At 37.5% G+C, this 12333-nt stretch overlaps 1 protein-coding gene across 1 annotated transcript; it reads left to right on the forward strand.

Annotated features, from left to right (window-relative positions):
- Positions 1-600: 600 nt before the first annotated feature.
- On the forward strand, positions 601-8864 carry dcxr (dicarbonyl/L-xylulose reductase). Its single transcript, XM_062442381.1, has 9 exons — positions 601-707; positions 990-1065; positions 3017-3114; positions 3980-4134; positions 4277-4319; positions 4406-4505; positions 6945-7009; positions 7303-7420; positions 8674-8864. The coding sequence occupies exons 2-9, from the start codon at positions 1014-1016 to the stop codon at positions 8775-8777; spliced, it is 735 nt and encodes a 244-aa protein (XP_062298365.1). The 5' UTR covers positions 601-707; positions 990-1013; the 3' UTR covers positions 8778-8864.
- Positions 8865-12333: the final 3469 nt, after the last annotated feature.

The following is a 12333-nucleotide window of genomic DNA, read 5'->3' on the forward strand; positions in this document are numbered from 1 at the left end:
TTGTTTATCCACAGTCACTGTTTCTACAATTAAGTTGCTGTAGATATATTGCTGAGTTATTGCTACTATACAAGTCAGACTTTTGCAGTCAGGGCCCCTCAACTCTGGACCTCCCTGCCTGAAGACCCAAACCTGCACAATCACTGACATCTTCTAAATCACTTTCATCAATGCTAACCCACTGCCTTATTTCCACCATGTCTTATCTGGTTTATTAGTCTACTTCCAGTATTTTTTTTAAAAATCTTATATTATTGTTTTATTTTATTTTATTTTATTTTATTTTGTCCTGGTTAAATCATTTGCTGTTGTTTACCATTAAACTCCTGGTTTGGTATAAAGATAATAATATAAGTTTATTATTATTATTATTATTATTATAAGGGATGTGATCAGCACTAGCAAACATTCATTCTAATGTATTGTATTAAGAAGAAATGACAGGTATGGATAAAGAATAGCAGTGGGAGGGAGGGAGAAAATATAAGATCACCGTTTAGATCAGCTGTTCATGTGATCAGGGTTTATAATGTGGCATTGATAGACTGAGAGCTACCCACAGTGGATAGTGCGTGTTCACAGTGACAGTGCAGGACTGACCTGGAAGAAAAACATCTTTTGAACATTAACTCAGTGCAACATTCATCTTTGAGCCCAGCGGAACTTCCTGCAGCCTGCTGCCCGGACTGAAGCTGTGTGCACTGCTGGTGATCACTTCCACCATCTACTATACATCCATAAATACAGTTATTATTATCAGTGATTATATCAGTGTGTCTGGAAGTCCTAAGCGAGTGATCAGGAAGTCGTAGTTCAGACTGGACAACAGACTGGAAAGAGTCACATGATCGATGTCTTCTCTCCACTGAACTAACTGTGTGTGTGTGTGTGTGTGTGTGTGTGTGTGTGTGTGTGTGTGTGTGTGTGTGTGTGTGTGTGTGTGTGTGTGTGTGTGTGTGTGCGCGCGCGCGCACCGTGTGTCTCTGCAGCTGATTCTTCGGACCTCACCGATCATGGAGATTTCATTCGCAGGCAAACGAGCTCTGGTTACCGGAGCAGGAAAAGGTAATAAAACTACACACAAATACACAGATATATTCAGTGTGAACAGTGACACCATCAGGCTGCTGAGGGGAACACTGCAGGACCCCCACAGTCTGTAGGAAGTGGGGTACTATGGCTCCAGTCAGATTCCCCCACACCCAACCGAAAATTTAAATATTCAAATTGTAGTAATTAGTAGTAAGTGTGTGTGTGTGTGTGTGTGTGTGTGTGTGTGTGTGTGTGTGTGTGTGTGTGTGTGTGTGTGTGTGTGTGTGTGTGTGTGTGTGTGTTTTCTATATAAATGTAACTTCTCAAATACAGAACACTGTCTGTTATTCTCATCTCCTCACCAGTTAACTTCCACTTAGTTGTCTTGCAGTAAACTGTGTAAATCTAAGACCTCAGCTGACTTCAATTACATTTGTTGGCCATATATCATTTATATTCTATATAAACTCAGAGTCAATGAATTGTTATGTGGTGGACGGGTGTTGTGTTTCTCATTGGAGACCAATTTTTACCATGTTCCTCCAAAATACTTGAAAAAATGTAAATAAAAGTCTTTTATAAACATTAGTATGGCTTTTGTGAGAAAATCAAACTGTACGTACATGGCTTTGCTTCACCTGACAGATCAAATATCAGCAACACTACTTGTATCATATTTCTTGATCTATCAAAACCATTTGATACAATGAATCATGATAATAAGTACAGTGATATGTTTTTCTGTCATTCTCACAGTGATATTGTAGTGTGGAGTGCTCAGCGCTCTGTTCTTGGCTCACTATTATTCCACATAATTACACACAGAATCTTTCTTTCACATCTTCACTCCTCATCAGCTCCTTTATTGCAAGAAACTCAGCTTCTCATTTTTGATGAACTTTTTCTAAATATTGACTTTAAGTATGAAATACAATTACAAACAAATAAGATAAATAAAGAGGGAACTATTCCAGGTCTTATTTTGAAACTAACTCTCAGATTCACTCTGACTCAACTACACAATAATCTGACATGCAGAGGTCAATTCTCAATCAGATACAACTACTATTCTCATTGGGTTAAACATTCTTTGTGCCAACATATTTCATTTTGGTTTTATTATCCCATTTATTATAAATAGGGATCAAAACTTACTTATAATTTAAAGGTCTTTCTTTTATATTTATGTTTGTATATTATTTAGGTTGAAGTAATCAATAAACCTACTAGACTCTTAAGCCTATTAGATCATTTGTTTGTATTTGTTTAATTTCAACCTAATTAAACAAATAAATCAAATGATACAGGATCCTCTCCATCATGTTATGAAATGTTACATGTTGTCTGAATGTCAGCAGTTGAATAAATGACAGTAAATACTAGATAATATAAATTGGAATCATTTAGTTTTATTCAATCAATAAATAAGTAAACAAGATTATGAATCTGAGATATTCATAATAGATATTTAAAACAAATGGGATAATAACATAACACCAAAATTAAAGCCTTTTTAAATATGTAGGCAAGTTTAGTCAAGTTTAAATGCTTGATGGTTTTTAATACTCCATGCTGCATTTTGATGGGTAAATAAGTTGTGATACAATCCTAATCATTTAAATGAATCGATTTAATTAAAAATGTGGCGATTGAAATAGAAAATAAACATTTTTATAACCTACAAAATGTCTTTAATCATCCAGAATGTATTATTGAACAACAGAATCCAGTTAATCGTTCATCTTGAGCCTCACTCATGAAGAAGAGACGATCGCACTCATCCCCCAAACTAAGATCAACACAGTCCAACGCAGTGAGAAAATGGAATAAAAACGCTTTGTTCCTGGAATGCAGTGTGGCAAAGCGTGAGACATGTGTGGAATGTGTGTGTGAGTGTGTGTGTGTGTGTGTGTCAGCTCTGGTGTCACAGCAGCAGCTCCGCTCTGTAATAAGTCTTTGTGTTTATGGATGTTTTGTGCGGCAGGGATCGGCAGGGCTACGGCTCTGGCTCTGGCACGCTGCGGGGCAAAGGTCACGGCGGTCACGCGCACGCAGGCCGACCTGAGCAGTCTGGTGCAGGAGGTACACACACACACACACACACACACACACAATAACCCATCTGAAGGGTCTCTGTACCTGACCTCTGACCCCTGCACCCCCTCCTCTGTTTGATCTGTCATTCCATCTCTCCACTCATTATCATCTGAGGTGTCAACTTTACTCTAAACCCCACTGCTCTGCTCATATTCTTCCTCTATTGTTGTCTCTCCTCCTCCTCCTCCTCCTCCTCTTCGGTGTACTTAAACACTGCATGAATCAGCTTGAAGAGGTTTTCACAAATATGTTGAACCTCTGTATATCCTCATCATGTGTCCCTGCATGTTTGTCCCAATGCCTAAACAGTCAGCTATCACATGCTTGAACGAGAGAGATTTTCTACAAGTGATTAAGATAAGATAAGATATTCCTTTATTAGTCCCACAGTGGGTAATTAACATTATTGCAGCAGCAAGTGGACAGTAAGAAAATAGAAGATCATCAATAAAAAAGAATAAAGAACAATAAATACTAAGTAAGTACACAAACAATAAAACAAACAACATTGGTATTAAAAAAAAAATAGTAAAAATATAGTAACATTATGTACAAAGTAATAATGGTGTCAAATGATAATATACCTGAGTTCATATTGTAAATAAAAACATGCGCGCGCACACACACACACACACACACACACACACACACACACACACACACACACACACACACACACACACACACACACACACACACACACACACAACAACAGGACTACTGCTGACAGGAAATGATTGTGTGTGACTCCACATGATCACTGTAGAATGGATCAATACTGCTTGTCTATCAAAGTCTATATAATCCAAACTATTATCTCCACCTGTGTGGCTATGGCATCCTCTCACAGTGTCCCTCCATCACCCCGGTGTGTGTGGACCTGGCAGACTGGGGGGCCACAGAGGCTTCCCTGAAGGACATTGGTCCCATTGATCTGCTGGTGAATAATGCCGCCTGCGCCAACCTGCAGCCGTTTCTGGAGGTCACACCCGACCAGTTTGATCAGTAAGACAAATATAATATACACACCTGCACCCCTCAGTACAATGAATGGTTAGCATTGTTTGCTAAGCTGTCTTCACTGAGGCCTGAGACAGGATGAAATAAATCCTAAACAACTCTGTCCTAAGGTGTCTTTCATCTCCAGGTCATTCAATGTGAATGTGAAAGCTGTGCTGCATGTGTCCCAGGTAAAATAATGTAACCATAATCATATCACTACACCCGCATGTTGTGTATTCTTGACGTTTGCTGATCACACAAAGTTCTTTGTCAGATTGTGGCAGGTGGTATGAAGGCCAGAGGATCAGGAGGCTCCGTGGTCAACGTGTCCAGCCAGGCGTCACAGTGTGCTCTCAGAGATCACACTGTCTACTGTAAGTAACAGAGGAACAGCTGTGTGCCAACATTCACCTGCTCCACTTTCTAGCTTTTTCTGGAGATTTCAACCATATCTCATAATCTTTATAAGCAAATGCAGTTTGTGCCTCTGTTTACAGACAGTTTCTAGATGTGAATCTTCTCCTTGAGCTTTCCCTGGTCATCTATTGACTCCTTTGCAATGACCTTTGACTTCTTCCCAGTGGCTGCTGTGACTAGTTTTTGCTGCTCATTCAGTCTCTTGGCCAAGGTCTTTACTTTTTAACTGACTGTCACATGTGGTGCCATACTCCATTCCAGTCTTCTTATTATTAAAGCACTCAGCAGTTTCACAGGTTTTCAAGTCTGTCTTAAAACAGTAGTCGGGTACCAAAAGAAACAATGAATAGCAGGGTGAAAGTGTCAGTATTAGACAGTGCAGGATACGTTTTGGGGTGTCAGTAATCATGAGACATAAAGAAGTTGAAGCTGATGACATGTTGGATTCAGTGTGAATGTATTACTCCTGTCCAACAGCACAGAGGTTGTGACAGAACCTCCATAGAAGTTTGTCTTAATGTCAATTAATAATATCCTTCTATTGAAGGCACTGAATAGCCTCTTTAACCAGGTGTGTCCCACTGTGCTCAGGGTTGGGTACTACAGAGTATTGGTTCACGTCAAATCAAACGGTGCCAAGTTTCGGTACATTCACGCGCATCATTCTGGAGTGGAACACACGAGCTGGGCTCATGCCTGAGTGGAATGTTGTCTCTTTAACACTAGAACGGTTTGAGTTTTTATAATGTTAATAACTCAAGCCTGTCAGTCGGTCACTTTTCCTAAATATGTATCTTTGATGTTTTCTGAAGCCCATAAGATGCTTAAAATAATACACAAACCATTTCTGAGCATTTACACCTCCGACGGCCGCCGCAGTCATACAGACCTCAGTTCCCTTATTACACATTAATGTCGCCTATGATAAGCTTCTCCATTTCACGTGGGAGTTTTTTGTTGCTCTCTGTGATTCATGCGTCTGTGATATTTTCCATCTGTTTTTGTTTCCATTTGATATTACATAGAGAGACGCTTTCTAACAGTATGAACACCAGCAGCTACTGACCTGAGAGAGCCTCACTATGTCCAGATGCAGGTTGATTATAACAAAGCAGCCAAACTACACAATAACACAAATGTGTAGACCCATCTCTGAAAACCAACATATCATTTAAAAAACAGAATATTTCTACAAAGTAAATATCTATAACCTTTTGTCCATTAGAACGGCAGAAGAATGATGATGAAGAATGATGATGAAGAAATAATCCAATTTTATGTTGATGTGTGACCTTAATCTCCTGTAAAGGAGATTATTCTTATTTCTAGCATTATTATTATCATTATTGTTATTGTGTCTCCTAGTGCCATAGGCGGATTGCAGCAACGTCAATAAAAATCCTGCAATGTGCCTAATGAAATAAACGATATAATATAGGCTGAGGTAAGAAGGGACGGGAGAAATGCAGCATATCAATGCACATAAAAAAAACAGATGCAGAAAATCAAACTAGCATGGACACAGAGCATGTTTAGTAACTTCAAACTAATTATTATTATTATCAAAGTATTATGGTGCATGTATTCATTCTGGTCTTCAGGTGACAGCTCTTTATATTGTCATGATCTTTTCCTCCGCCGGTGTTATGTCGAAGTTGGTTCCCCTCTCAAATAATGTCCCCCTTCTTTCAAAATGGTGATTCTCATAACACCACATCCGCGGTTGAAGTCAGGTTATGGTTAGGGTGAGCTGGTTGGGGTTAAGGTGAAAGTTAAAAGCACACCAGAAGAAGACTGGTTGGGGTTATATTGGAGAAGGAGGAACTCATATCGACGGGGGAACAGACTTAGACATAACACTGGTGTTCAGGACTTCAGGACTTACTTTCAATAGCTGCCACAGTGGTAGCTTTTACACCTACAGATGACTAACCTACTAGCTGTTAATGAACCCAACCTTCTAGATGGTTGAGATATTTTGATTTAGCTTCAGGCATTACAGATTCAGAGTAAAGTACTGAAGTGAAGTACCATTAAGTACCGATACCGAACACCAGGTAGCGGTACCGGTATCAGTTCAAATGTGAAAGATACCCAACCCTAGCTCTGATACACTCCCTCTCATGATGTCTCAACAGGCATTTTGAATCATCAGTATATAAGTGTAGGTTTCAGGACAGGCACTTAGTTTGATCTGCCTCCACTGATGTTCCATACTTTATTCACATGATGACAATTCATCAGCCCACACCTTCATTCACACATGAAAACAGTCAAACTAGCGTTCACAAAGCCAAGAGGGAAGTTTCACACATGAGAAAAGTTTCTCCAGTGCCTGAATAAAAATGATGATGATGATGATCCTGTCCTTTTGTCTATGTCTTCATCTCCTTTAGGTGCCACTAAAGCAGCACTGGACATGCTGACTAAAGTCATGGCCCTGGAGCTGGGACCCCATCAGGTCAGATAGAGAGGGAACTTCCTTTGATAGTAAACATCATCCTGTCTTATCAAACCTGTTACTGTTAATACTTTGAATAATACGAATAATAATAGATTATATTTTTAATAGAATTAATGGAGTTATGTAGAACTGAATATTAAACAATCAATGTGTCAATTAGTGTGTCTGTTTCCTCTGTTAAATCATCTTAAAGTGATGGAATGTTTAACAGAATGGATCTTATCAGCGCTGTCACTGTTTGAATGTTGTAATTGTTTTAAGTGACTGTTTCAGTGTTGTGTTCTGCTCAGATTCGGGTGAACAGTGTGAACCCCACGGTGGTGATGACTGAGATGGGTCGCATAGGCTGGAGTGACCCCGAAAAAGCCAAGGGCATGAAGTCCCGCATCCCCCTGGGTCGCTTTGCAGGTCTGTCACACACGGCACAAGATAAATACATTCATTCATTTTTATTCTTCCATTCTGTAATACATGGGAAATATGCTTATCCACTTTCTCCCTGAGAGTTAATATGCAGGTGCAACCAGCTGCTGGTTAGCTTAGCTTAGCACAAAGACAGAGAACAGGGAAGCAGCTAGCCTGGCTCTGTTATTTATTTATGGTGCTCTTTAACAATAAGCTCAGTATAGGTAGCACTAAAAAAAAATCATACAAAGACACAAACACTAATTAAATAGCTATCAGCATTTTGGTCCGCAGAAATTCATTCTATCTTTATATTATATACAGCACACAGTTGAGCACTTTATTAAGAACACCTGTGCAATATAATACAATCCATTACAACAGCTCTGCCAAAACCGGGGTCGGCTGCGTATGTGGCATGTGCTCTAACCGCTCGACCACCTGCACGCCCCAAAATGTTTCTTTTACAAACTATTGAGAACAGTGACTCCTTTTAAGTCTTCTTACTTCCAGGTTTGTTTCTATTGTGCTAAAACCTGTGCTCACTGACTGCTAACCTGCACTACAGCCTGAGAGGATGCACACAAAGACTAGATGCTGGAAAAACTGCTGTTTGTTGAAATGGTTTCAGCACTTAAGCCCAGTACAACCGCTTTGTATAGGGACCTATAGGGTGGGCTCGCACTGCTCAGCCTCCTCAGGGAGTTCATATCAGGGTGCTGAAAAGGAGGCTGAAGGTTGATTCAGATTCAGGAATGTGGATTCCATCCCTGTTGTGGAACAATGGACCAGCTGTTCACCCCTTGCCTGCCTCTCCGGTCTATATGTTTTGTGGACTTGGGTGGGCCTCGTTGTGTCCTCTTTTAAAAGCTGTGTCCTCTCTGCACTGACGTCTAGCATGTACTTGGTCATTGTTGCACCAAGCCATCGCCATCAATTCTCTTCATGGTTTTCTTTGACAGCCGTTATCTGGAGGCAGAGCTACAGAGTGCAATCATATCTTTTTACCAGCGTGGGTATAACATGTCAGTTTAGTTCTTGTGCACGTACAGTGTCTGGATTTTGAAGGCAAAATCACATCTCATGCAGTGTACACACACACACACACACACACACACACACACACACACACACACACACACACACACACACACACACACACACTTTCTAAACTTGCTAACCTGCTGTAGGTGTTAACTGACATCCCTGTGTGTGTGTGTGTGTGTGTGTGTGTGTGTGTGTGTGCGTGCGTGCAGAGGTGGAAGACGTGGTGAACAGTATTTTATTCCTGCTGAGTGATAAGAGCAACATGACAAACGGAGTCAGTCTGCCAGTGGACGGAGGCTTCCTGAGCTGTTAACCAACAGTGTCCTCAGCACGCCGCCCATCTGTTCAGAGCTCCTGTCTCATGACTGTTATTCACTCAATAAACTCACACACTGCACAACCAGAGTGTAGTTTTGTTGTGTTATTTGCATTTTTCTCCACTTGTCTTTGCCATTTATTGGAAAGCATTTTGAATAGTGTCAGTAAAGTTTACACAGGGAGTAATATGCCTGCAGGTGAGGTTAGGAACAACCTGTGCAGTGATGGTAAACAGGTTTATTTTAGAATATATGCATTGTTGGTAAAGCCTGAGTCTTAAGGTGCTGTCATTTATTATTGCTAGATGTATTTCACTGTTAATACTGTTCTTTCTAGTAAACAATGTCCGGATTTAATTTAGGTTTAATTTAACTGGAGTTTGTTTCTGACTACAAAACAAATCAGTAGAACTATGTTTGCTTTGATCAGAGTCCACAGACTGAGGTAACCTGCAGATAGCCAGTGTGACCTATTTTAATAGTTTGTTTCAAGCAAACTGCATTAAAGTTAGACTGAAATTTTTGGATACCATTAAACAACAGTGTCCACAATAAAAGATCCTTAATCTTAATTTAATTCCTCATCTTTATCATTTGATTTGGTACATATAATTTATTCATTTTTCATGTAATTTTCTATATAATTTAATCATTTAAATTAAATGTAATTATTGAATTGTATTTAATTGTAATGAATTAAATCTAAATTCACTTTATTTCATTTATTTTAATTGAAATGAATGTGGTTTGATTTGAAATAATGATTTAATTGAATTGTAATTTCATGTCATTTAAATTTCCTTTTATTTGAACTTATTTGACTTGACCTGCAGTATAATGATTAATGTTTCACTTCACATTCTCTCATTTAGACCTGTCACCTGTCAGCCAATCACTGTAGACACAATGATTACATTCATTCATTCATGAAGCATGATGTCATCCATAGCAACAGGGTCAACCTTCTCTTAGCTTTGGAATTCTTTCAGCTCTCAGCAGCTCTTATCTGGGAACATTTAGCTGAGAACTTGTATTTGTATTTAGGAGTAAGATAAGATCCTCCTGGTCTTATGTTGTCTGGATGGAGAAACATCACTAAAATGCTTGTTTTGTTTTCATAAATAAAATAAAGGCTTCATAAATCTGACAGTGGGTTAAGACTTAAACACAAGTTCTCTCTTGTTGTAATTATATGTGGAGAATATCATCTCATTGATATTACCCTTAAGCACTCCTTTAACCTCCAAACAGGAAGCTGCAAGATGAAACATTTACTTGTTAGGAAAAAGTCTAAATGTTACAATTTTCTAAAGTCACAGGTGATGTCTTCACATTGCTTCAGTTATCTAACTGTCTAAAACACAAATATTCATTTTAACATCACACAAGGCAAAGAAAGGCAGGAAACCACTTCATTGAAGAAGTTGAACTAGAGAGTCATTTTACACTAGTCATGTTGTTCAAAGAATGATTAAAATAGGAGATGATTCATCTTTTGTTGGTTGACTATTCTTTAAATGGACTAATGGCCTCCTCTGTAAAGGACACATCTATCTAAATTAAGCTGTAATCTACCAATTATTGTTCTTCCTTCCAGTACTGTTAATGTGAAACATTCTACTAAAAGCAACAATGACCATTTCCTCCTTTATTGAATTGTATTTGCTCAGTTTGATTTCATTACTGAGCAGTCATAGTTCTATCTGTGTATGTCTGTCTTTGTATGCCTGTATTGTAACTCTTCATGTTTAAAGAGAAGTAGTATAGTGTAGTATAGTGTAATGTAGGTAATATAGTGTAGTGCATTAGAGTGTAGTGTAGTATAGTCTATTGTAGTGTAGTATAGTATAGCATAGTATAGTATAGAATGTAATATAGTATAGTATAGAATGTAGTATAGCATAATATAGTGTAGTATAGTATGTTATATAGTATAGTATAGAATGTAGTATAGCATAGTATAGTGTAGTATAGTGTGTAATGTAGTGTAGTGTAGTATGTTATATAGTATAGTATAGAATGTAGTATAGCATAGTATAGTGTAGTGTAGTATAGTGTGTAATGTAGTGTAGTGTAGTATGTTATATAGTATAGTATAGAATGTAGTATAACATAGTATAGTGTAGTGTAGTATAGTGTGTAATGTAGTGTAGTGTAGTATAGTCTATTGTAGTGTAGTATAGTATAGCATAGTATAGTATAGAATGTAATATAGTATAGTATAGAATGTAGTATAGCATAATATAGTGTAGTATAGTATGTTATATAGTATAGTATAGAATGTAGTATAGCATAGTATAGTGTAGTATAGTGTGTAATGTAGTGTAGTGTAGTATGTTATATAGTATAGTATAGAATGTAGTATAGCATAGTATAGTGTAGTATAGTGTGTAATGTAGTGTAGTGTAGTATGTTATATAGTATAGTATAGAATGTAGTATAGCATAGTATAGTGTAGTGTAGTATAGTGTGTAATGTAGTGTAGTGTAGTATGTTATATAGTATAGTATAGAATGTAGTATAACATAGTATAGTGTAGTGTAGTATAGTGTGTAATGTAGTGTAGTGTAGTATAGTCTATTGTAGTGTAGTATAGTATAGCATAGTATAGTATAGAATGTAATATAGTATAGTATAGAATGTAGTATAGCATAATATAGTGTAGTATAGTATGTTATATAGTATAGTATAGAATGTAGTATAGCATAGTATAGTGTAGTGTAGTATAGTGTGTAATGTAGTGTAGTGTAGTATAGTGTGTAATGTAGTGTAGTGTAGTATGTTATATAGTATAGTATAGAATATAGTATAGCATAGTATAGTGTAGTATAGTTTAGTGTGTAATGTAGTGTAGTATAGTGTAGTATAGTATGTTATATAGTATAGTATAGTATAGAATGTAGTATAGCATACAGTAGTATAGTGTCTAATGTAGTGTAGTGTAGTATAGTATGTTATATAGTATAGTATAGTATAGTATAGAATGTAGTATAGCATACAGTAGTATAGTGTGTAATGTAGTGTAGTGTAGTGTAGTGTAGTGTAGTATAGTGTAGTGTAGTATAGTGTGTAATGTAGTGTAGTGTAGTATAGTGTGTAATGTAGTGTAGTATAGTGTGTAATGTAGTGTAGTATAGTGTGTAATGTAGTGTAGTATAGTGTGTAATGTAGTGTAGTATAGTGTGTAATGTAATGTAGTGTAGTGTAATATAGTGTGTAATGTAGTGTAGTATAGTGTAGTGTAGTGTAGTATAGTGTGTAATGTAGTGTAGTGTAGTGTAGTATAGTGTGTAATGTAATGTAGTGTAGTGGAGAATAAACCATGACAAAGAGCAGAGTAACTTACATATACATTTGTATTTAGTATACAAAAAATTGAAATATTTCACCACACAGACATGTGAAGTAATAAAAAATAAGACAAACAGTTGGAACAAGTATACAAGTCATCTTACATTACATACGTACATGGCCAATGCATTTCATCATACAACCTCTCCTAAGAATTACAGTGGGTCAAATAACCAGAGAACTTCCATGCAATAGTAGATT

This window comes from Scomber scombrus, chromosome 21 (genome assembly GCF_963691925.1).
Source record: "Scomber scombrus chromosome 21, fScoSco1.1, whole genome shotgun sequence".
In the NCBI taxonomy this organism is placed as follows: Eukaryota; Metazoa; Chordata; class Actinopteri; order Scombriformes; family Scombridae; genus Scomber; species Scomber scombrus.

What these genes read in the sequence shown, in the direction of transcription:
- dcxr (XM_062442381.1), top strand. Translation starts at nt 1,014, where the DNA reads ATGGAGATTTCATTCGCAGGCAAACGAGCTCTGGTTACCGGAGCAGGA. An exon ending in TGAGCAGTCTGGTGCAGGAG is followed by an intron (nt 3,115 to 3,979) that starts GTACACACACAC and finishes ATCCTCTCACAG; the next exon opens with TGTCCCTCCATCACCCCGGT. An exon ending in CTGTGCTGCATGTGTCCCAG is followed by an intron (nt 4,320 to 4,405) that starts GTAAAATAATGT and finishes GTTCTTTGTCAG; the next exon opens with ATTGTGGCAGGTGGTATGAA.